At 40.9% G+C, this 24148-nt stretch overlaps 1 protein-coding gene across 21 annotated transcripts in view; it reads right to left on the bottom strand.

Moving 5' to 3' along the window:
• MICAL3 (microtubule associated monooxygenase, calponin and LIM domain containing 3) overlaps positions 1-24148 on the bottom strand; it is a 188131-nt gene that overhangs the window by 21166 nt on the left and 142817 nt on the right. For 9 of the 21 annotated variants that reach the window (XM_052790710.1, XM_052790708.1, XM_052790707.1 and 6 more), the window contains 12 exons: positions 23033-23122; positions 19734-19871; positions 17479-17541; positions 14278-14382; positions 13513-13644; positions 13018-13109; positions 9546-11421; positions 8507-8601; positions 6662-6709; positions 4539-4589; positions 2583-2690; positions 1724-1817 (listed from right to left, as the gene is read on the bottom strand). In XM_052790710.1, the coding sequence (XP_052646670.1) occupies positions 1724-1817; positions 2583-2690; positions 4539-4589; positions 6662-6709; positions 8507-8601; positions 9546-11421; positions 13018-13109; positions 13513-13644; positions 14278-14382; positions 17479-17541; positions 19734-19871; positions 23033-23122 (2892 nt within the window). Of the gene's footprint in view, positions 1-1723; positions 1818-2582; positions 2691-4538; positions 4590-6661; positions 6710-8506; positions 8602-9545; positions 11422-13017; positions 13110-13512; positions 13645-14277; positions 14383-17478; positions 17542-19733; positions 19872-22334; positions 22377-23032; positions 23123-24148 lie in introns of all 21 variants that reach the window. The other 12 variants (XM_052790711.1, XM_052790718.1, XM_052790729.1 and 9 more) reach the window with 8 other exon arrangements.

The following is a 24148-nucleotide window of genomic DNA, read 5'->3' as shown; positions in this document are numbered from 1 at the left end:
CCCCTGAAATAACTGGAAGAGTTGAGGCTGGTGAATTCTTTATGACAGAGTTAAGCTTCTGTAACCATAATGTATGATCTGTTGATGGAAACATGTTGCAAGAGCAAAGCATACCCTAGAGACTTCTTGAAGAAAAGAGATTCATTTTGCAAAGAGTGACCTATGATTTCATAATTCTGCTAGGAAATTCACAAATACACAAGCTCATCTAAGACTGCTTCCATTTTGGGAGAGCTGGGAGTGAGAAGTTAGTTATACAAGGGTTTAATTCTGCAGTTTTCCATACAAAATAGTAATTCTTACTCTTGGTCATATTCTGCCCTCCCTGAATGTTTTTTAGGCATTCTTTGATGAGAAAGCATTATATCATGAAGAATGTTCTCTCAGATGCTAAGATTTCCCACTTGTGCTGACATGTCTTACGTGAAAGTCATTTAGCAGCTGAGTAATCAAGATGGACTTCCAGATGAAAAGAAGAAAAAGGAAAAGAACAACTAGAGATAAGAGAGGTGATTTTAGTAAGCGCAGTAACTGGCAGGCCAGAGAACAGAGTGGGGCTACACAGAAATACACAGCATAAGGAAGGAGGCACTACCACAAAGAAAGAATTTTTGCACAAGGCTACTTTTTTGAACCCACAAATGAAAAAGCCAGTCAGATCACAAAACCGTTGAAGTCCTCAAGATTGTTCTCCACACTTGTAGTACCTATTTGCTTTGGCAACCACTCAGTCCTGCTGCTTTGGCATACCCTTATGGAGCATCAGACATATCTAATCCTGGCCAAGTAGTAATTGGCGCGAAGTCACAACAGACTTTTCCTCTGGTGAACCTTCACTGCTTAATCAAGTTCCATCCTCACAGGCATAGTGGTGGCTCTTCAATCCAAGCAACTAGCCAAAACATTTTCCAAACACCTATTCCACTATAACCATTTCTGATCTCTGACCCTTCTAATCAGGTGCATAATCCTGGGCCTGTCAGGTATACACACTGCATTTGCCTGTTGGATATTTGACTCCTTGCAACTGGGGATTCTTTTTTCCAAATTGTTATACTACCATCAGCATTATCTGAACAAAGTACTCCTTCACTCATACACTTGCCAGATCAGGTGATACTCATTTAATTAAATTTCAAGTACACATAACATTCCTTTAACAGCTTGATGTGGATACCTTTCAGTACATGTGTGCATTTCTGCTCTGCACAACTTTGTCGAAAGTAGCCAGTGTGCTGGGCTGTGCAGTGAGGAAGATGTTCTGTGATGGTCCCTTGTAAGGACACTACCTTGATAATCCAACACAATAAAGAAAGCACACACAATTTCACAATTACTTCCTTAACATACAAACAGGGTTCTCTTACTGTGACAGCTTTATGTGAATTGCAGCTAGGAAACCCCTGCAATTTTCTAGCTGTAATATCCAGTAATATGCAGAAACAGTTAGACAGCCATTATTAATAGTCAGAGAATTACCTCCTAAGCCTCAGGCAAAGACAAGCAAACTAAGTCTCTGCCGACAGGGAAGTCCCAGAATTAGCAGAAACACAGGAAAAACAAGGCCTCAAAAAGAACGTAGAAAACGGAGAATGGATTCTCCATTGGACTCTCTCTCTAGGCTATAATGGTCCAATTGCCTCTAAAATCTAAGCAGCTATGGACTACTGCACAAGCATTTGATAAGAAAACATTAAAAAGCAAACCAAGTTCTGATGGATACCTGCTTCTCCCCGAAGGGCCTTCTCCACAGCAACCCCTCTCTCCTCGAGTTGCCTCTGCTTCTCTTCCACTTGTTCAAGCTGCCGCTGGATGATCTGTTCAGAGAAGAATGGAGTATAACCTCACCAACAGCAATTCTCCTGCTCTGTCTGCAGCACTTATCCAGCACTAAGTGACTTCAATTAAATTGGCCTTTTCAAAAACAAGTATTTGTTTTCAATGATACACTTCTTCAAAAGCTAACTGCTTCAAAAGCTAGCATCACAGTCCCTCCAGTGACAACATCCTCCCCACCCTCTTGCATCCTACCTCTTAATTTTGCAAAAGCCTTGATACTCACTTATTTGCTACAACTCCAATCACCTTCTTAAATGCTGAAGTGAAAGGTCATGCTATTCAGTCAGCTGAGCCTCTACTTCAAGTTTTAAACAAATACCATCACCTATAGATGATGCCAGCAGTTTTCCAACAGATTCTCCAGTAATTACAAGTTAATGTGGTAACACTTCACCCAGCAGCATAAACTAGCAAAGCAATGATAGGTGCAGCTTTATCAGATATTATCTGACTATCTCTGTTCCATTCAGTGCATGATGCTTCACTCATCTCCAGCTAGAAAGGTGTTATAGTCATTATTTTTGTCACTGTAAAACTATCATGATAGGTTTCAGCCATTCTTCCCATGTCTGTGACATGGTATCAAAATTGAAAGAGGGAGTAGGAGGAAGGACAATCACGTAGAAATAGAGGAAAGATCCATCTCTGGATTCTCTTCTGACACACTCAGAGAAATGTCAGGATCATGGTGCTTTCACATAGAGTTAGCTGTCTGCCATGACAAGAAGACTATGAGACACTACCTGAGCTCTGTGTAACCTTTTTAGCTCCTCTTGCTTGGCTTGTCTACGGGCAGCTTTCTGTACTCGCCGGGTCAGCTTGGCATTCAGTTCCTCTTCTGTGTAGGCTCTCTGAAGGAAGGAAAAACAGAAGCAGATTTTATTTACATGCTCAGAGGTATTGGGGGGAGGGATGACCATTTTCTCTTCCAAAATCTCAGAAGGGAGATGTTCTGTCTTTGCCATGGCTGTGTCAAAACTCAAGCTTCTGTAGGCAAAGGTGTTCACAGTGCAGTGAGCAACAATTTCAGGGTGAAATCAGGAGTGAAGGAGCGTATAAGCCAACTGCAAAGCTGTGATTTTACACCATGTCCCACCCCTGTCTTCCACTGCTATATGAAACCTCTCCCCAAAGATCAAATCAATTTTTCTATTTCTCAATAGATTTAGCCAAGTGGATTTAGTTAAATCAGTAAGTACCATATAGAGGGGTCACCTTGATTTCATTTTAAAAGAGGGTAAAGGCATGTCTACATGAACAGGTATAGCAGTATAAGCTAAGAAATTATTACAGACTACTGTAGTTGTATTGGTATTCCCTTCTCCCTGTTTTGTTCTGGAGCAAGAACATCCATAGTTGGGAGTTAAACTGGTATAACTGGTAATGACTACCTGTGTAAATTTGGGCAACTTTTCTATGAATCCAGAAGGCAAAAAGACATTTGAAAGCAGAATGACATTCTGGTGTGAGATGGGAAATCCATTCTCAAGAGCAACCCCGCAAAACTGGCTGGTGAAAAACAGAGCAAACCACCCCTAAACTAAAACTAGAATATTACAACACCAGAAGCCATCCAAAAGGAGAAAGGCTACATTTATAGAAACAGAAAGGTATATTCTCCTCTTCTTTTCTCCCAGTGAAACTAGTTTAAAAATAAATAGGTCTTTTTAACATTCCTGAAATGGGGTTTAGTATCTTAGCAGGTATACTAGTTGGTTGTGTTGTAGTCCAGGAGGGCTTCCTCTCGTAGACTTTTAAGAGTGTCAGAGAAACTTTACAACTGCATTAAGTGAACTACAGTGAAGAAAAGAACTCTATTCCCATATACATGTATGTAAGCCTTAAGGGACAGCTGTAAACAGATGTCTTCCAATTCTGGAAAGAGATCTTCTCCATGGACAGTCAACTTTAAGGACAAAACGTTAAGACAGAGCACCCTGAAATTTGCTTTATCTAGTTATTGTACTGCCACATTGGTCAGTCTACCTCTGATTTATTGTTCCCAGTGAATAGAGTTTAAGGTAGGATCATAGCTCTATTAAAAATCCCTCAGATAGGTAGTTAGCGAGCACCATCGTTAAAGCTCCAAGAAGTTAACACTTTACTCTTTCTTTCTTTTTTTTAAAACACAAAACCCACAATGATACCCGAATCAGAAGGTAAAGTGATAGAGGGTGTGACTTTCCTATCCCATGTTGTGACTGTGAAGACAGGACAATAATTTCAGAAAGCGGCAACATTCCTGAAATAGAAATGCAACTTCTGTCTTGATTTTAGCTTGATACAGAGTTTCACTAAGATTTCAGTGAACTCAACAATTTTGAAGGACACTGATTAAAGTGTGATGATTCACTTGAACTCATATTCTAAGTATTAAAAAAAAATGCATACATATTTAATTGCCTTGAAAACCAATTTGTTCTGAAGCTCAAAGATCATCTACATCACTCTGTACAGTGGTGCACTGCTGTGCACTGATGATTGCATGCATTCTAACCAGACAGACAATTCGAAGCTTAGTGCATTTTTGGTAGACAACCTCTACAAAGAATTTGCTGCCCACATCTGCTAACATCTCACGCATGCACAGTCAATGTTTGTGATGTTAGTGCACATGTGATGGGTAGCTATGGATTCAATGGGTTAATATAGGGACATGCAATGCAACAATGGCCAGCTAGTGGGAATGGAGACACTACCTTTGACGAATATGATCTCTTGAATGCCAAGGCGTGTGGTACATAAATCGACTTTAAAGGGGGAATGGTAAAGGAAAAAAAAAAAAAAAAAACAAACGCACAAAATGAAGCAAAATCAGTTCAACATTGAAAACAGATGCACAGTAATAAAACAAAGCTGTTTTTAAATGAAACATAAAATTGTGCAAATGCTGAACATGACCCAGACTGATGAAGCACAATGGAACTTCTGTCCACAAAATCAAGTTTCTAGCACTCTCCTGAAGGCAATTAGCTTTGGCAGCCTCTTTGAAGATACAGTCAACTTGGAAATATCTTTTCCTAGAGGAATTATTTGGCCTTTATCAACCTATGGTTTTCATGTCCACTAAGCAAGTACGCATACATACACATACAAAATTTTGGCTTAGGATTTGGAATAATGGCTTATGCTGGGGCATGTTTGGTCTGAATCTGCTCAGCGAAGTGGCTCTGTCACACAACTCTCCATTTACAATCTGATTTACAACTCTCCTAGGAATTGTGTTTATTTCATGGTTTTAAATTATCTCTACTTCATACAAATGATCATTTGCATTTAACATCATAAATCTTCCTCACTGCTTTGTGACAGGAGAACACCAGTTGGGCTCAGAGTGGGTATGTGTCCCACAGTAATGTAATTTCTCTGTCTAAAAAGAGAGCCTCCAGAGAGCTTGAGGAGCTAAAATCACAAGAAGGAGGCGAAAAGGAGGCGAAAAGGAGGCGAAAAGGAGGCGAAAAGGAGGCGAAAAGGAGGCGAAAAGGAGGCGAAAAGGAGGCGAAAAGGAGGCGAAAAGGAGGCGAAAAGGAGGCGAAAAGGAGGCGAAAAGGAGGCGAAAAGGAGGCGAAAAGGAGGCGAAAAGGAGGCGAAAAGGAGGCGAAAAGGAGGCGAAAAGGAGGCGAAAAGGAGGCGAAAATCACTACCTTCTCTACCCGAGGACATTCTACATTACCCTGTACCCAAAAATAAGGCAAGTAAACTACTTAGGGTTTATAAGAGAGGTAAATTTCCCTTGTGTCATGAAGTACAGAGGGCATTGTGCCGTTCTGGGCAAACAGCCAGCATTTTGCATTTTCACATTCAATTAACTAAAAACAGTCACAAATGAAAAGCCATAGAACAACTTCAGCATGTATGCAAACTTCAGTAAAAAGCAAGCTACCTGTGGTAGCAAAATGCATGTCTGATCACAATACCACAATTGTACGGGAACAATGACAAACACACATACACAATGACACACACCTATAAACATGAGACCCACGGGGCATTTATATTAGGAATTCTTCACAAGATGCTTCTCTTGAAAGACACTACATTAAACAACACTGAATTAATTCACTGCTGACCACAAAGAACAGGCTAAACAGAGCAAGCTGTCTGGGAAGCAAGCTTACTACAATTACCAAAAAAGCAGCACAAGCAGAATTTCAGTTTAGAGAAGGGGTTCACATAAAAGTTATGTGGCACACAGGAAGCCAACTCTTACCCATAATAAGTAGGAGGCAGTTTGTAACTTAAAAAATATAACCCCCACCCCAAATCAGTACAAACCCAGTTTTGCCAGTCTTGAAATTCAGTTACATTTTGTTTGACAGCAAGGCATTCCAGTGTTTGCATGTATGTTCCACATCCTTGGACAGGATGCAGTAAAAGTAGGTAAGTAGGCTTCTCAGATTTGTTTCCCCTAAATAAATTAATTCTCAAAACTATTCTTTAGAGAATAGGCAGCTGCTGAGGAAATAAATTCTTAATGTAACTTCAGCAACAGCAAATGGGAGAAAATGAGACACTACCACCACACCGTTGGCAGAGCTGGTGAGATATTTTCAGCATTAGGATTCCAGGCGTCTGCCACTGTCACCTATCCCCTCCAATGCTTAGTGATGTGATCTTTTTTTCTGCAAAAGCCATTTTAAATCAGAGTAGCTCAGCACAGAAAAAAAAGTGACCATCAAGGCATACCAAAGTCTGAAAACAAGCACGGACCTTCCTGAAGCCCTGCTTCCTCCTGAAGGAACTTACAAGGCAGAACAGTAACTCTGTAACTCTTATCTGAACCCCCTGTATTGCATATCTGTCCTCTGCTAGCCACAGGTACCTCATTCTTCTGCATCTCTTGGAAAATGCAGAATTTCTCATGAAACACCTTGAGGGCATGCAAGGAAGAATGGAAGGGGGAGAGAAAAAAGGGAATAAAATAAAAACAAAAGAATCTTCCTCTTAGAAGAGATCTAGATCAACTAGGGAGAGAGATTAAAAGAGAGGTAAGTAAATACAGAAAATTCTTACCTACTTTACCAACTCCTTCCACCAGCCTTAAATTCATTAGTTATTCTAATTCATTCCATCATATATACACACACATAGAAAGCATTTCTTATGACACTTCAATTCGCAGTACTACTACACCTTTGCCATCTGAGCCAAGCACCAACTAGATCCTGCCATTTGAGACTGATTTGTGCACACTGGATGACAGGTTTGAGACAGAAGGCACAGACCACTGTGTCTGTGACACTACCCTTTCAGATGCTCTCTTCTTCCCAAGTCTTTTTAACATGTGAACCAGGCACCACCAGCAACGGACAGGTAGAACACATTTTTTATTCTTCAGTACCAGAAGGGCCTTAGTGTTCTGTGGGGTCAATGACATCTCTAATTATTCCTCCAAACCTTGCAAACTGTCTAGCAGACTTTATAATGAAATGAAAGGAATGAAAGAACGGCTCTTCCCCATTACTGTGATTGAGTAGTTCCTTACATTTTTCACTTATTTTTGCATTAATAGTGCCATCCTAAAATTGAAATAAATAGTTTAAAAGCAACTAACTTTGGCACTTGGCTCTCACCATATATCTTCCACATATAAATACGTGCAAATAAACTAAATGTATTTTCCTCTCTAGTCTTTTATGGACACGCACCGGTGTCTCCTCTTTCCTCCACAGTAACTTCCTTAAAGCACCACTTAAAGTGAAACTATTTTGGCTAGAAAGCCGTTGATACGTTTTACAAGATGACATTATAGCACTAGCTAGGGAAAGTTGGTCAGGAACAAGAAACAGCTCTCTCCGAAGAAGCAGAGTTCATACCAGACCACACTGGAACGAGAACACCAGGCTGAGACCAAGCCCTATATACTGGCATTTCATAAGGGCTCACTACTATGTATTTCAGCTTCACAGTTGTTATCTACACACACAGACATATGGAAATACTCATCAACGGGCTCATTCTTAAAGGTCTTTTCCAACCTAAATGATTCTATGATTCTAAGACCTCAAAGAAAACATGGTCAAAATGGAAGAAAGAGCCGATGGCTCATCTTCTCTCCGAAAAAAGAAGGTACTAATTCAGACTGTACACATTCTCTTCTCCCAGGAAAAATAAGCAAACCTGCATGAGCTGCAAAACTGCAGCCTGTAGCTTACCTCCTAGTTGATGATCTGTCTTGACGTATGCAAAAGTACATTCCTGTCTGTAGTTTGCTTGGAATTCTACCACTTCAAAGAGGCTGGTAAAACAATATCCTAAAATCGGACCCTTACAAAAAAGTGAGAACTCTCTCATTGTTGTCTTTTTGCAGTAGCATTAGAGCCAGTGAAATTTATTCTTCTGACATTAAATGTCTGTTTTCTGTAGATCATTGGCATGCTCACAACAGGGACAAAATTCACTATTCTGTGATATTCGTTGTAAAGTAATGTCACAGGGAGACAACAGATCCTTCATATAACAACAGTGGGGAGTAGCTTGCGGTTGTGAAACCAAGTGAAATCAACTTAATTTAGGCAGAACAGTCAGCCAACTTACAGGAAAGCCTGTTCCACAGAAGAAACAGTAAGAACAATAAAATTAATCATCCAAGTTTCTGGTGTGGTTCTCTGAGCCTGTGACCTGCATGATGCTAGATCCATCTAAAATGCATTTCCCATCTGCCTACCTCTCGCTTGGATTTCTGCGAGGAGCGTTCCAGAATATCGTCACTGGAGAGGTCGGAGTCCTCCGAGAAACTCAGATGTTGACGGAGCTGCAGATCTGAGAAGCCAGGAATAAAAAGGGGAAGTTAGAGGAGTGGTAACTATTCTTTCTGTAAACATTTCAGAACTCAATTGTAAGTTGTTTGATTGAGCTTCAAAAATTCTTAGTCCTTTTATGCTAGTCTCAGTTACTTCACCTGGGATTACAGAGTGATCAGAGCAGCACTGCTCTGCAAAATGATCAATATTAGTTACAAGCTTTATTCTAAGAAAGCATCACTTTCTGCAAATGCTGTTAAACATAATGGTCGTGACTCTCCCTTTGTATTGTATCAATGCTCTTAGGATAGATACAGCACTTGCGTGACAGCAGCCGGCACTATTTTGCCTATTTGTACAAGGCCAGAGAAATGTAACATGTTCGCTTTCTATCACATTTATGGCTAACTTATTTACTGTATCACAAGTTGCCATTAAACATCTCTGCCTGCACCTGATGGCATGTGAGAGATTTATATGAGGCCGCAGAATCCCCACTTCATAGATCAGCAGACAGCTGCCAGATCACTGAAAACACAGGAGTAACTGCATCTCTGCAGTCTTCAGCATCCATGGAGCCAGGTTGAAAGAAAGAAAACAGACCATCCAAGGAAATGACGAGGATCAGATTTAAAATAGAGACGAAATGTCACAAACAACTGATTCCAACAAACAGTGCTTATTTCTCAAATCAGTCTAAGGCAGAAAACAAGATGTACCTTGTACATACTGAGTGTGAAGCTTTTATTTAAGGATCCTTTTTTTTCAGTGGCATATCAACTAATTCTGTCAATACGCAAACATACAATTCTAGTTGCTAGCACTTATCTTGATCTGCCCACTTGACTTTGGGGAGCAGTGTCATTCAGCACAGTAGCTGAATGACAAAGTAAGCCAAACTTGCTTTCAAGGATACCTAGCTGTAGGAAAAGTACATGGTGCAGAGGCACATATCTATTATACCTGCAGCTGTAACCAACGGAGAAGCTTTGTGCTTGCCAGAATCCACAGTGGCACTACTTGAGGGAGTACTTGGGCAGGATTTGTCATCAGTCTTTTTTTTCTTGTCTTTCTTATACCCAGAGAAAACAGACTTCCATAATGACCTAGGCTTTGTTGCTTCCTCTGTCCCACCACTAGATTTGTCAGAAAGCCTGCTGTCATTTTTTGATTTCTTCTCCTTTTTGTTCTTACGAGGGGAGAAAAGAGAAGTTCTTTTCTTACTCTTCCCACTGGAGCCTTCTGAAGAGGTGACAGACCCTTCAGGTCCAGCCACATCAGCAGCAGGAGTGGAGAACTTCTCACCAGCAGCATCATGTTTTTGTGTGGATCCCTCTGCTATTTTCAAGGCCAGATGCTTTGGAGAGTCATAAAACAACTCTTTGGTCTTCAAGGGCATAGAAGATGCCTTTCGTGCCCTTGTGGCCCCAGTAGCAGCAGCTGCAGCCATCTCCATATCTTTCATCTTACACAACTGTTTAGCCATGGCATCACGCAGTGCTTGGCTCTTGACAGACTTCTCTCTGGCTCTCATTCTTTCTTCAGCAAGCTCCTTGGCCTCCGCAGAAATTTCAGGCAACACTCTCTTCTTTTGGCTAACCCCTCCTTCCATTGAGGGTGGACCACCATTTTCTTTGACCAAGGGCAAAAGAAGTGGTTTCTCTGGCCTTGGCCTACTGGTAGGAGGTGTAAAAAACTTCTCATGAAGGCTTGAGTCCTCTGTCTTGTCATCATATGTGTCTTCTACATCATCAGCAAATGGAATCTCATCCACACTCTCTGCAAAGGACTTCCGCACATCGTCTTTTTTAGCCTGGGTTGACTCTTTGGCAGCAGAGGTCAGCTCGTGGCGTGGGGGAGCAGGAGGTGTTGATGCTGGTGTTGGAGGTGACCTGGCTTCAACCTCATTCTGCCAGACTGCTTGATGCCTTTTTCTACGCAAAGTGGCTGGTTCTTCACCCTGAGGAGGTGGTGGTGGTGGACTTGATGGAGGAGTAAGCATGGTAGAGTCAGAAGTGTTGAAGCTCTGGCTAGCCATAGTTCTCATGTTAGATGAGCTCTCCTGAAGGCCAAGTCCAGAACTGCTGGATACATCTCTTCTTACTTCACTGGAATTCTTTAGCTCTTTTTCTGATGGAGATTTTGGAGTGAGCAGAGAAATCTGCTCATTTTCAAACTTGGACAGTCCCTGTCTTCTTGGGGCAGGCTGGGGTTTCACAAGATGGATCCTTTCATCCCCTGAAATATTCTCGCTATTAAAAGTCTTCAGAGGAGTTGTCTCAAGGGCAGATACAGTAAAATTTGTCTCTGAGCGTTTGTTTCTGTCTACTGGGGTGAGCCCTAAGCTCCTCCGGATTTCAGCACTCTTCATCCAGAACTCTTCTACAAGGTTACTCCGTTTCAGGGCTTCTTCTGCAGTAGTAGGGCTCCCCAGTTTTTCCACCTCACTATCCTGGCCCCTAAGGACCAGTTTGGCTAAAGGAGTAGACGTTAAGGCTGGGACAGGTTGGAAACATACTGGAGGCTCCACTGGGGATGGAATGGATGTTTCAGCAGAAGGCAAAGGCTGGGAACAGATAGGCATTTGAGCAGATGTTGGGGATGAAGCCAATGTTGGTGCTGCTGGCTGAGACTCTGCTAGTGATGTAGGTGCAATGGCTTCTGGTGATGCAACTGGCTGGGATAACACTGGAGATGGTGACACCAAAGGGCTCTTAACTTTCCTGTCTTTGGGAATTTCATCCTTTGGTCCTTCATCAAGAATGAAAGGCTCAGGAAAAAAGCGTGCCTCTGGAGATTTTATTGCACGGGATACTTCAGCCAGGGGATCTTTTATATCCTATAAAAAATGAAAAAGGGACATACTAATAGTCATTGGGCACATTAGAATACTGTTCCATTTTTTTTGCTTTTAACACAGTTAGCAATAAGGAAACCATCCAAGTATCAAAATATTAAAAACCCCACACATGGCTTCCCATTCGCAGGCCTGGAACATCACTTAGGACTTCTCATCAGGTACAGTTCATTTTTCTGCTCCATTTTGTACAAGCCATCCTTTACAGATGACAACAAGGCATATTTAATTTTTGAAAGAAAAAACGCTAAACTAAACTCCAGAAATCCATTTCTATCTTTTCCTGCTCTTCCTTCGAATCTCCAACTCTGTGTACTGTGGTGGTCCCTTAACTCAGACAGATTTGATGCAAGTCGCTCCAGCTCCCATCAATACAGCACTTTTCTGCTGGCTAGCATCTGCTGTAATGTTTTCTTAAAGCATGGGGTGCTTTCTCTGTTCAGAGTAAATTAGGCTGCAATTCTCTTGACCCTTAATGGTCTGAGAAGTCTTGGTTTTCATTTCCTACATCCAGATTGCCAAATTACTCAGTAGCACAATCCATTGTTTTACAATTTAACCCTTTGGCAGTGGACTCCTCTTATTGAGTTCTGGTATTATTCTTTTCAATGACAACTTTTGCACCAGCTTTCTTTTGAATGCAGACAGTTTGGTTTAACTGACGCATGACTATTAGAGCATGAACCTCTCCACCTGTGTGCTTGTATGATACATATTAAACACCTAGGTCTTGAATACTGCATTTAGGCACAGTCCTGATATAAACAATAACTATGTCTAACAGAATCATTAGATGGTCCTGAAAAAAACAACCTTAATTTTAATAGAAAGTGAGTGTTAGCAGCAATTGCTGTCGGCAAACCAGCCTTATCCCATAATGTGTCCATTGTAAAAGTAAACTGGTTTATGACAAAACCCTCTAGGATAAAGTCTGATCTTTTAATAATACCTTAAAAACAAACACTTGGGAGGGAAAAATTTGAACTGAACATTTTAAGGGTCATGTACTTCCTGCTCTTACACACCAGTAGCTGGAAACACCACAGTATACTTGCATGCTAACTCCAGGGCTGACAACATGACAGTACATCATTGACATGTCTCACTTCCTTCAGCTGAACTATGTTGTTACTCTGGAATAAATAAGCACTGCTTTGGTTACTACTAATACAAATATATTTTTGAATTGCAACTGTAGAGAAACTACTTTTGGTACAGAAAAGATAGCCAAACCAGGATAAACAGGAAACATCTTACTTACAGCTCCCCTCATGCATTATACATATCTCTTGTTAACTGCACATTGACCTTAAAATATCCTGTATAATTCTTTTTGGGGCCTGGTGATGGAAATTTGTGTGACTGTGACAGAGCCACTACACTCTGAAGATAGGAAAGAAAGATAGTACATTATTTCTTAAGTCTAAATGAAGTCAGATTTCAAGAAGATCAACATAAATTATAGAGACAGGAAAGGAGGAAAGCCCACTGCTGTCAGTCCTCATTAGTTTATCCAACAAACTGTTCTACTGAACTACAGCTAGTAAATAGAAAACTTTCAAAGATTCCCTTTCTTACCTCTGCTTGTCTTGCTTTGGGACTATCAACTGGAGACAGAGGAAGAACACTGTTATTAGATGACTGGATAGGGATGGATGGCTTGCATGGATCTAAAGAAAACAAAAATGTTTCCAAAACCACATGAGACTGATAATATTCTAGGTTTTGTATGTTACACACAGCAAGTAGTGACAAATTTCTCAGCTTGTTACAAATTCTAGATTGGACATCTGGAACACAGACAAAAGTTTTTAAATGTCCAAAATGGTACAAGTTTTTTAAGGTAAAAATTTCTACAAGAAAAAGCAGTTAGATGGGTTCTGATGCATTAGGAAACTGTAATTAATGGATTCAGAACATTCTTCTCAAAACATTAATGCAAGCACGTAACTTGCTAGTGACAGTAGTGAGATAGTTCAAATCCATGAGACTCTCTTCTCTTAAATCTAATAAATGTATAGACTTTCTCAAATGCAATTACAATCATTCAAAAACTGTTGGGAAAGCTATTACCTTCTGTCACACTGCAAGAACCATCTTCTGCTCCTTCTTCATCTTCTTCATCTTCAGAGACTTTTAGTTCTGGCTCTTCTACGCCACCTTGATGTAAGCGAAACTCTGCTTCTGCATCAGACGGGATGTCATCTGATCACAGATGGCGCGGGGGAAAAAAAACAAGAGATCTTGGATACAAGTCCCTCAGGACATCTGTTCATTATTTAAAAATCTTTCATAATCTTTTCTTTCTATTCACATGGTGCCAATCCTTTTCATAACCTGAGCACCTAAACGTTTCACTCCTTTTTTTGTGTGCTAATTAGAGTAATTTAAGCAGTAAATGATGGACTATCAGTATGAATAACTAAATTAGTAATTGAAGTCATACCTTACCAGTTTTCTGGAAAGTTTTCAATGTCTTCTGACATACGCAGTTCATTTTACACTAGCAAGGAAAGATTTTTGGCATAATATTGTGGACTTTTCACAAATTACTTCTATTTCTGTTATTCAGCAGGATTAGTACTGAATACAGACACAAGACCAAGCCTGCTAGTTAGCAGATGGTGAGAGGACATGAGAAATTTATTCTACAACCCATGGCATTGAGGTTCTTCTGTTTCTTTTTGCCCTTCAGCCCTGGCTCCCTCTTGACTATTTGAAACAAACTCCTATATCACTAAAAATAAGATCAGGTTTAAGTACCCTCATACAAAGTATTTTCTGCCAATACAATTCTGTTCATGTAACAGGTTTAAATGATGCATGGTGGTACCCTACCGTCATCCAGCTCTGCACCTGTGTCTCCCTCTTCACCTGCCTGCCCTTCTGTGTCTGCAGGCTCTGTGCCCAGCTCGTCCTCCACATCATTATCCTCACATGGAGCTAGAATATATTCAAATATTGAGAAAAAAAAGAAAAACAAAAGGAAAAAAAAAAACCAAACCAAAAAACTATACAGTGAAAAGGTTCTACATTGAACTGTACCAACAGTTTATAGTGGAGATGTTAATTACTGCCAAAACAAGAAATCCTGAAATGTGTCACCCAGAAAGACATCTATGGTGAAATACTTCCAGACTCCAATGAATCAAGGAATGCCTGCCCTTGGGGAGTCTCCAAGGCATTTGCAGTGAAAGTAACTAGGGCTTTTCTGAGCAACAGGCCTTGTGAAAAATTAAAGAAGAAGGTGACTGGGAGGGCATCAAACCAGAATAAAATTTACTGTTCTTCCAGGAAGATTTTTTTTTTCTTTACCACACCAGAACAGTTACCACCACTTTATAGCGTATGTGTATTAGGTAAAAACTGAACTCTCACAATGTACCACAACTGTTCATCTCGAAATTGAAACAGGTTTTTGACGGTGTAAGTCAGAGACAGAGTCTAGCTCTGGGATTGATCATTATTACATTTGGAAACTGTTTAACTCTGCACAGCTACAGTAGTCTTTGGTAAAAGGGTCTAAGAGACTTGACATGCTGTACAAGTAACTAGGACACAAATTAATTGAGATATTTTTAAGTAAATAAAAAGATATATTCAAAACTTTCTTTTCTGTTACAGATCATAATTTGATTTGCTGGGTCAAAGTGAAGAAAAGATTCTTGAATTTATAGCTCTGAAAAGGGCATTTGACATTACTACTTGTGACAAGATTTAATTACAGGAGAAGAGACAAGACCAAACTGCGCGGCCTAAATTTCATTATTAAATTACACTTTTAAAAAAACCCTAAACATTATGAAATCCTTGCCCCATCTCTAGTACTATGGATGATTTGCTTAATTTTTTTGTGTTAAGCATTTTCATAAAACATAATTTAAATATTAAAAAAAGAAGTGAGCACTTCCAGGTTTTTTCCACAGTAGAGTCAGTCAACTACATTTTTAGATTTGTACAGTGAGTTAGCATCAATTCATGTTCAACAACATGCAGACAGCTAACTCTGTTGTATATCCTACTGCAAATGTGTACACAGTCAGCATGTATTATTATGCACAACATTTGCCAATTATACACATAGGATACGGTCCTATAACAATGATAACAGATATATTTATAACCTTCTTGGTTGCACCTATACCAGTGAACTAAGCAGTGCAAGTCTCTAGCCCTGAATGCATACAGTGTCATACTGTTATCTTTAGGAGGGCTCCTGGCATGACTCCCAGCAGTTGGTTCCCATGGTAGGGCTAGAGGCTGTTTCCGGTAGGCAGTCTGGACACAGCTCCCTGATTCTGGATGGCAAAAAAGTTTAGCCATATGGGAGGTCTTGTGCCCTCTCTTCTTCCTCTAATACAGATTTTTGCTTATTTCAAAACACAGCGTTCAGCGGGTGGTTTGTCTTCTTCCTTCAACCTGAGAATTTCTCTTTTTCCATGCTTTTCCCCTCTGTAGTATTAAGACGACAAACATATGGGCTTGTTTATTTTCTGTCAACTATTGTGAAAAGGCAGTTACACTTACGTGTGATAAAGCGCTGGCCTATTCCCTCACATCAGAGGCTTAAAAATCCAGAATCTTACAGATGTCGAGCATAGGAGACTGAATCATATGGCAAAGGCTGGACTGCCCACAGGGGCATTTACAAATCTACTGAACAAAACTAAACTGTGTCCCAGTCTGATTGTTGCTTAGGTATGCAGTAGCTTATGTTATTTTGGAAATAATGATGTCATGGGATGGTTTTACGGTAGCAGCAAATGTGAGTAATCTTAATCAAAACTTGCAAAAATGTAACTCTGATGTTAGGAATATCTGATACCACTATGTGTATGTATGTCTTCAGATCCAGAAACCATGAACCCACATGACACACATAGGGAGTTTTGGAGAGAGAGGAGAAAATCAACTCTTAAATAGGTTGGTACGCAAAACTCAACAGAAGATTACAGATGCATAGATAAGTAACAACTTGTTGCAAGGGTGGATCCCATTTTGAGGGACATGGAGAGCTTGCAGGTGGCTGGTTATATGATACATATACTGTGTATATACGTATATGCAGTTAGGATAAGGAGCAAGAGGCCAAAAGCTGTCACACAACAACTCAGAAATAACTCAGAAGCTACGCACTATGGCAGCCAGAAACTGGGATCAGCACTTGGTTCGTATCAGCTAGCAGCCATGAGCAGACTGCATCAGGTGCAGACCTCTTGTAAACACTGCTGCCTTGCCAAAGCAGCAGCAGAAGCAAAGTTTTATAGGCAAGCTAGCTATTCTGATGTGCCAAAGCAACTTAGCTATAGATCAACCACCTAGCCACAAACTACTGCTGTTCCACTGATTTAGATACCTTCACCGCTTTACACAAATTTACTCCCTTACTCTAATCCCAGAATCTTCATGCTCATTGATTTTATAATAGAGCTTAATAGGGCCACATAAAAAAAAAAAACAGCTGAGCTCTACCATCCTTCAACTTTTCTGAGGCTTTCCTAAATAACACGAACCTCAAGTCAAAGGAGACACAACAGCTATCACTATCCCTAAAGATCCCAGCTTCAACCTTATTCTTCTTTCTTGTTTTCTTCACCAGATAACTAGAGTTTGCAGCTGCTACAGAGAACTGCACTTGCTTTAAGCACTCTCTGTCACTTAACCTTTCAACTGCAAGAAAGCCCCATGTTCTTTTAGTCAAGGAGCTAGGGGAAGAATAACTGGTCCAGTCTTCTCTTTACAAAGCAAATTGAAGCACTCAACTAGATTCCTCCTTCTACTTTATTACACCCCAGATAACCTCTCCACTTGGCCTGCCTTCAGAAGGGTTACAACAAATGTTGAGTTCATGCAAGAATGGGCTGTCTGAGCAAGGCGTGCATGCACACTCCCCCTTCCTCCCTCCCTCCACATCCAGTCATGCAGTAGCGACAGGGCCGTAAGTTCCAGGGTTAAAGTACCAGCTCAGCTGCTGAAGGCATGGAGAAGAGACGGGCAGGGTTATTGTGCATTGGAATACATAGAACATCACCAAACTACCTCCAGGGACCGTCTCCAGCCACGCCTGTACCGCCTCATGGCGTACGGAGGGAAGGTCGGATGCTGAATTTAAAAAACAATAAATTGTAAGAAATTGAAATTAGACTATCAGTAAGTGTCTAAAACAGAAGAGTGACAAAGGGAAATTTTTCAGTAGCAAATACAGGAATAAAACCTATGAGATGTTAAACAATCAAATCCAGGCTTGGGATTTAAATCAAGATAACATACAAATGTCAGAGGCCTAATCTTCCTTTAGGATATATAATGTTAGAGGAAATACAGGTGGCACAGTGAAAAAAACACCACGTCTGACCAGCAGGTTGCTGCTGCTGTGCTCCACTTGAAACTCTGCAGAGGAGGGAAAATAAGAGATGAAAGAGCTTAGCATCAAGAGAGGGGCGATCACAACAGGTGTCCCAGAACCTGTGCTGCCCGGGTGTGAATGCCACCAGATGAAGAAGACCACCCAAAGCAGAATGAGAGGGGCTTCTGTGTACTGCCACGCTACCCCAGCCTTTCACATCAAACCCTATCACTGCTGCTACTGATGGGCTCTCCAAACACCCTGTATCACAGAACACAGCTCAGCTAGGAACAAATTTGTCTATTGAACTCAGGCTGAAAACTTACAGCTTATCCACAAGTACTTATTGGCGACAGCCCTTTAAAAAAACAAACTGCTGATACACCTGCACACACCTGTACTGTATGACAAAGTAATTGAAGCAGCTAATCTATTGATCAGGATTGTCCTAGTTTGCCTCAGTTTTAGGGGAAGGAAAGGAAATACTGCCTTCCTTCCCAAAGGAAGTTGGAAAGACCACAAAATCAATTTTGGAAGGATCATCTTTTGCTGGCAGCTGTACCAATACACTATGGAAAAGTAGGAATAATAAAATACAAATTGAAAGAAAAATTTGGAAACTATAGTGATACAGACCCTCAAGCAGAAGCTAAAGTAACCTTAATCATAGTAAGCTTAAGAAACTGTGTTAACATTTTTTACTTAGCATTTTTAAATGTTAAGCAACTACTCTAGCAATACTGAAAGTTACAGACAGTTGAACACAGCCTATTTCTGTAGTTGCAGTGGGAAGGAAATACCCATCTCTTATTTGTAGGGAGCAGATTTCACACCAGAAAATCCCAGTGCATTCTACAAACAGCAATTATAAGCATAGACAAACTGATCTGGAACTGTGTATCAAGTTGGACCAGGATTAAAAAAAAAAAAACCCAAACATGAGGAAAAGATAATTATCTGGAATGGAATATGATCAGGCAACATGAAGTAAAGCCCTAGGCTTTTTTAATAGAGATCAGACATTAACTTAATTTCACAGTTGCTGTAAAAGACAGCCCTTTCCACAGCATATTTATTCCCTCTACAAATCTGGCACGATGGTTACAGACTCTGAGAGAAGACCACTATTCATCAACTGCATGTTTAACATTTATTAAGTCTAGGTTTCTGCATAGGCAAAGCACCTATGACATACTTATTCTAGACTATATGACAGCATGTCTTGAGGTAAGGTCAGCAAGGACTGCTGGAAGGTGCTTACAAGAGAGCTAGACTACTCTCATTTTCCCCCTCCAAAGTTTTCCTTTAGGTAACTGGCAACTCATAAAGGTCACACCTCACTTTAAAAAATAAATATACTGTCAAATCTTAAACACAGGGAGTCAAAACCACCACTAATAGGATTTGCAAGCCCTTTGAACCCCATCATTCCCTACTAATACCAGATGCAGTTATACACTTTGAAAACCTGCAGCAGAGAAACATGCTCAGTCTCAATACAGAAGCTGACCCTGTTCAATCTTTGCTGTAGTAACTACACAACATAGCCCTTCAGCTTTCCCTAAAGAGGCATAGAGTTCTCACATCACAAAAAGCACATGACAGCTTCTATTACTATCCCTAAAGTCAGTTACCAAGGGCTGATTGCCAGCACTATCAAATCATGTGTGTAGTGAGGAAAAATGCTATGGAGTCAAAGCAGGCAGACAAATGGGTCAGAAGAAGTCACACCACCACGGAGCTGAGAAAGCAGACATTTTAAGTGGACACTGACCTGAAAAGCAAAATGTTTAACCAAGTGTAATTTCAGTGTAATTTGACATTAGTTCCTTTCAATCACTGCTGCCCCTGCTGGAGTACACTGCTCTTGAAGGGTGCAGAAGCAACAGAGTTAAACAGCTGCAACCACGATCCAGGAATTGACAGAGCGGGGCTTGGGGGAGATTACCTCTGGAGGTGGAGGACTTTGAGGTTGGGACCATTTTTTCCTCCTCCTGTTTTTCACGGATGTGTGTCCAGTGCACATCTGCCAGAATCTCCAGAGGATCAACCGGATTTACAATCTGCTGCAGTCTAAGGTTTCCAGCTAGCAGTAGGAGGGCATGGCATACCAGGTTGTAGGCAGGGGGTATGAAGGCCAGGGAGGAAAAGATGGAAGAACAGTGGAAAGGAAAGGTAACACATCATAGGAAAGGAAATAAGAAAAGAAGAAAAGAAAATATTACTGGCTAAGATCAGTTTGCAAGACAGACAGAAAAAGCTCAGCATTGTGTGTGCACGCATACACCAATACAGCACTCCTCATACTTCCCATCAAAGCTGAATAATGCCATTCCAAAGGCAGAGAGATGCTATTAAAAACTTCATTGTAGATTATCTCTATTGCAAGCAGCTTTGCTGAAATGAAAGACATTCTCTGGGTGCCGAACAGTATGTGGTATGTAAATACCAATTTAGCAGAAATTTCCAGCGCCTTCAGCCTATTCATTATGATTATTGCCAAAGACATCTTGCTGTTAATGGCAAGGGATAGTCTGCATTGTAGTTTGATGCACCAAAACACAAGGTCTTTCATTCCCTACTATTGGGTTAAGCACTCCTTTCTATACTGGGTGCATATTTCTTTGTGAATTAAATTACATGATGGATCTCAGAGTTTCACGTGTGTGTGTGTGTGTATGTGCATATGCACACATGGGCGCACACTTACTTTAGCATTTAAAACACTGGTATGTTTACTCCTGCTCTTTTGTACTGACTTGTTCAAAGGGTAGAATTTTTTTCTGAAGAATAACAGCATTTTCATTATGACTTAAGAGCCTCCCCACCTCCCCAGAAGGGACCTTCCTGTGCACAAATGAATTTTTTTAAAAGAAATTGCATTACTCCTCAATTACCTGACTACGCAAAGCTCAGCTACTTAGGGAGTGTCAAAGGGAACAATGGGCACCAAAACTGATAAACAACTTGTTTAACTGCTGCAGAATACCCACCTTGGGAGCACCTACCCTGAGGTATTATATTCACAGACCGTGTCTCTATTGCTATCTGCTATGGGACTATAGCTCAGGTTTTCTTTACCCATAATAAAATAACTCATTCTAGGGGGAACAGGTGTTCACCATCTGCAGGAGTGGTCTTCAAAAGCAAGTGACTCACCCTGAAAGGAAAATGCCCACTTACTTTATAAAGTAGGAAGTCAATTTTCACAACAGACAGATTACTACTCAGTAGTAATTACTACTGAGTAGTAATCTGTAGGCAAAACACTGTTTCAGCAGTTCAGAACCTCAAAAGCAGTTAGATTTTCATATGGTGCACTAGTGTCTGAAGGAAACAAGAAACATGAGCAGCGTTTAGAGGTTTGCAGTCATTATTTCCTGCTGTCTCGTTTTAACCAAGTTCCTCTCTCCCAGCCATGTTTTCCCCAGACATGACAAAGTGTTTGGGACTTCCGTTTCAGGAAGGACTATGTGTGAGATTTGGCATTAAAACTGCAGAAGAAACAGGCAGAAGGAACTGCAGGAATGAGAGAATCACGAACTGGTTATTAAAGGGGAAATGGGTTCACAAGCACAAACTCAAATGCAGAGCGGGATTCACAATTTAGCCAAGTATTTAGCAGTTTTATGTCTCTGTCACCTCATCAGAGAATTTTCATATCAATTAGCACAACCACATGGTCTACCATAGCTACTGGACATCCTGCAGGGACAGGAACCTGGGCTGTTTTCACTCTGTACGAAAGCACTCGCATGCAGGCCCCAAGATGAGTAGAGTTAGCATTTGCATTGCCACAGAAAACTTTGTGTTAAAAGGTTTAAGTTTGCCAGCAATAGCTGAGAAGTATATAGTCACTCAGCAAGGCTCAGAAAGAGCAGGTCCCACATGATCTGCATGTTTTAAAATTGATTTCTCTGGGATTTAGATCAGTGTAACATACACACCTTCAGCTACTCCACAAGTCTCTAGAAAGAGGGCTGAACCTGTCCTGATTAAGACATGGGTCCTCCTCACCTTTTCCAGTAAATAAATAGCAGCACAGCCATCCATGAAGGACTGCTGCTTGGCTAACAGACAAACTAATGTTTCCTTGAGGTCTAAAATGCTTGAGAATTTCAAATGACACCTGACATAGCCTTCTCTCAAGGCTGCCTGCTAAGCTTTGCAGGAAGCTGGACGTTAATTGCACTTACATTTGGAAAGGTAGCTTTCCACTCCAGTTCCACTGTAGCACCTACGAGCACTTCATAAGCAGCAAGCAGTCTCAATATTTAACTTTAATGGAATGAGAATCCACCTGCAAATCAACTCCTTAGGAGCCAGGTCTAAAGCACACTAGCAACTGCAACAGGGGGAACTTCTTCAGTTATGCTATTCAGCCATCTTACTAATACTTCTCATTCTTACCATCAGAAAAGTTAAATTGGAAAAAAATTATAACACTTTTTTTTTTTCTTTAAAAAAAAAAAAGTCAGAAGCTAAGCTACAGTTGTTACAATCATAAGCTGCAAAATATGCAGTCTGACAACTGCATATGTCGTCTTACCTGCGGGAGGGCACTTGGATTTTCCTCTTATGTATTCTGGCTCTAATGAACCATGTTGAGGGAATAAGGGATTAACAAGCTATTAGGACCAAGTGCTTCAAAAAAACAAACCGTAAGAAATAAACTGCAAGAGAATGCATCGTGGAAAATTACACAACCAGTTAGATTGGAATGTCAGATTAATTTTATGCCTATTACATGACTATTTGAAAAATCTTGAGGGATCGCTGCAGCTTAATTATCTTCCCCCACAGACTCTCCCCACAGACACACACTCACAAAGGACAACAAAAAATGCAAGTTTGCTGACACAGGCAATCTAAAGACAGTACTTCCGATGTGCCCCATGTGTCTGACATACTGCACAGGTGCAATTAGTCTGTGTGTATGGAACAAATCTGAAACTCCTAAATAGGTGGGGGTCACTGTCCATGCGCATTACAGTAGCAAATTGTCCAGGCTTTCTAGATATCCTGAGGTACTTGGCAGCTTTTTCTTTTTCCTAAAACCAGTGGCAATGTCAGACCTGATATATGGCACTTGGACCAGGAGATAAAGATAACAACAGCTATCAAATCAGTTTTTAGGGAGCTGGTAAAGCAATTAAATAAAACACAGAAACTTCTCATGTGGGACCTGCTCTTTAAAACAGTCCCCCCTCCTTCGGGGAAATGGAAGTGGAGATGGTATATGGGTACCTTTAAATGTACCCGTGTCCTCTTCATTTGAGAGATGTTGAAGCCAGAGGCCTTGCTGCAGCTCTCTCTCCCAAGGGCAATACTCCCCCTCTACAGCAGAGGGAACCACACATCCATATATAACACCAGACACGCGTGTACACACACAAGCGATGGAGGGAGAGAGAGAGAAGGAAAGAGAAAGGACAGAATCAGAAAGAGAGACTGTCTGGAAACCCAGCAACTCCCCGTACTCCCGCTGTATTCAAAGTGTCTGACAGGAAAACTGCTCGAATGAAATAACGTCCATCCAAGAACACCATGGTTTAGCACACTAAACGCACAACATGCATGTTACCATACTTAAAAAGCAGTCTTGACTTCCACAGACTTCAGTTATGGCGATACAGCTGAAAAAGTAGCCAAGCAGCCTGCTGAGCTCATCAACAAAACTGCCACTAAGACTCAAAAAACTGGACCTCTGCTTGCATTAGGCAGCCAAAGACCTTTTCGAAGAAGCTCTTTGGAATCTACTAGTCTTCACAAAAAGGAAATGTGAGTACAAAGACAAGATCAGCGAGAAATTTGGCATGGTGGTGAAACACTGGAAGCACGTCTATTCTTAGCACAAACTTTGCATTTTGCTGACTGAGACAAACACAGGGGAAGGAGTCTTTCCCTAAGATTTTCCACAGAAATCCCTCAGAGCTGAAATGGGAACCACCCGAACTCGCTGATTTCTCAAGGCTGTCTCTTAACTAAGGAGAGCTACAAGCAGCTTCTTCTGGGATGCCCTGATGACAGTTACAGGGCACTGCCCCTTAGTGAGGCACTCTGCAAAACTGAAAACACTGCCTCCACGCTGCTTCCAGCTCTTGCTGCCAAAGAACAAAGGGCACATTCAAATCCAATTCCCCGAAATAATAAAAAACAACAAAAAAATAGTACAGTGTCACAAAGCTGTGAATTGCACATGTTGGCATGGTGTATGGGAAGCATATTGTGTTGGTAGTAGTGCTATAACTGCCCTGTGGGCAAAGATCATCTGTATCCAGAATGATCCACCTAAAGCTTTCCTTGACAATAACTCCCTCAAAAATCAAAGCAATAAAGAAGTGAAAGAAGAAAAGTTTTCCA

The sequence above is a fragment of the Harpia harpyja genome, chromosome 6 (genome assembly GCF_026419915.1).
Source record: "Harpia harpyja isolate bHarHar1 chromosome 6, bHarHar1 primary haplotype, whole genome shotgun sequence".
In the NCBI taxonomy this organism is placed as follows: Eukaryota; Metazoa; Chordata; class Aves; order Accipitriformes; family Accipitridae; genus Harpia; species Harpia harpyja.
The sequence above is the reverse complement of the archived record's forward strand: the minus strand, read 5'-3'. Positions and strand labels throughout refer to the sequence as shown.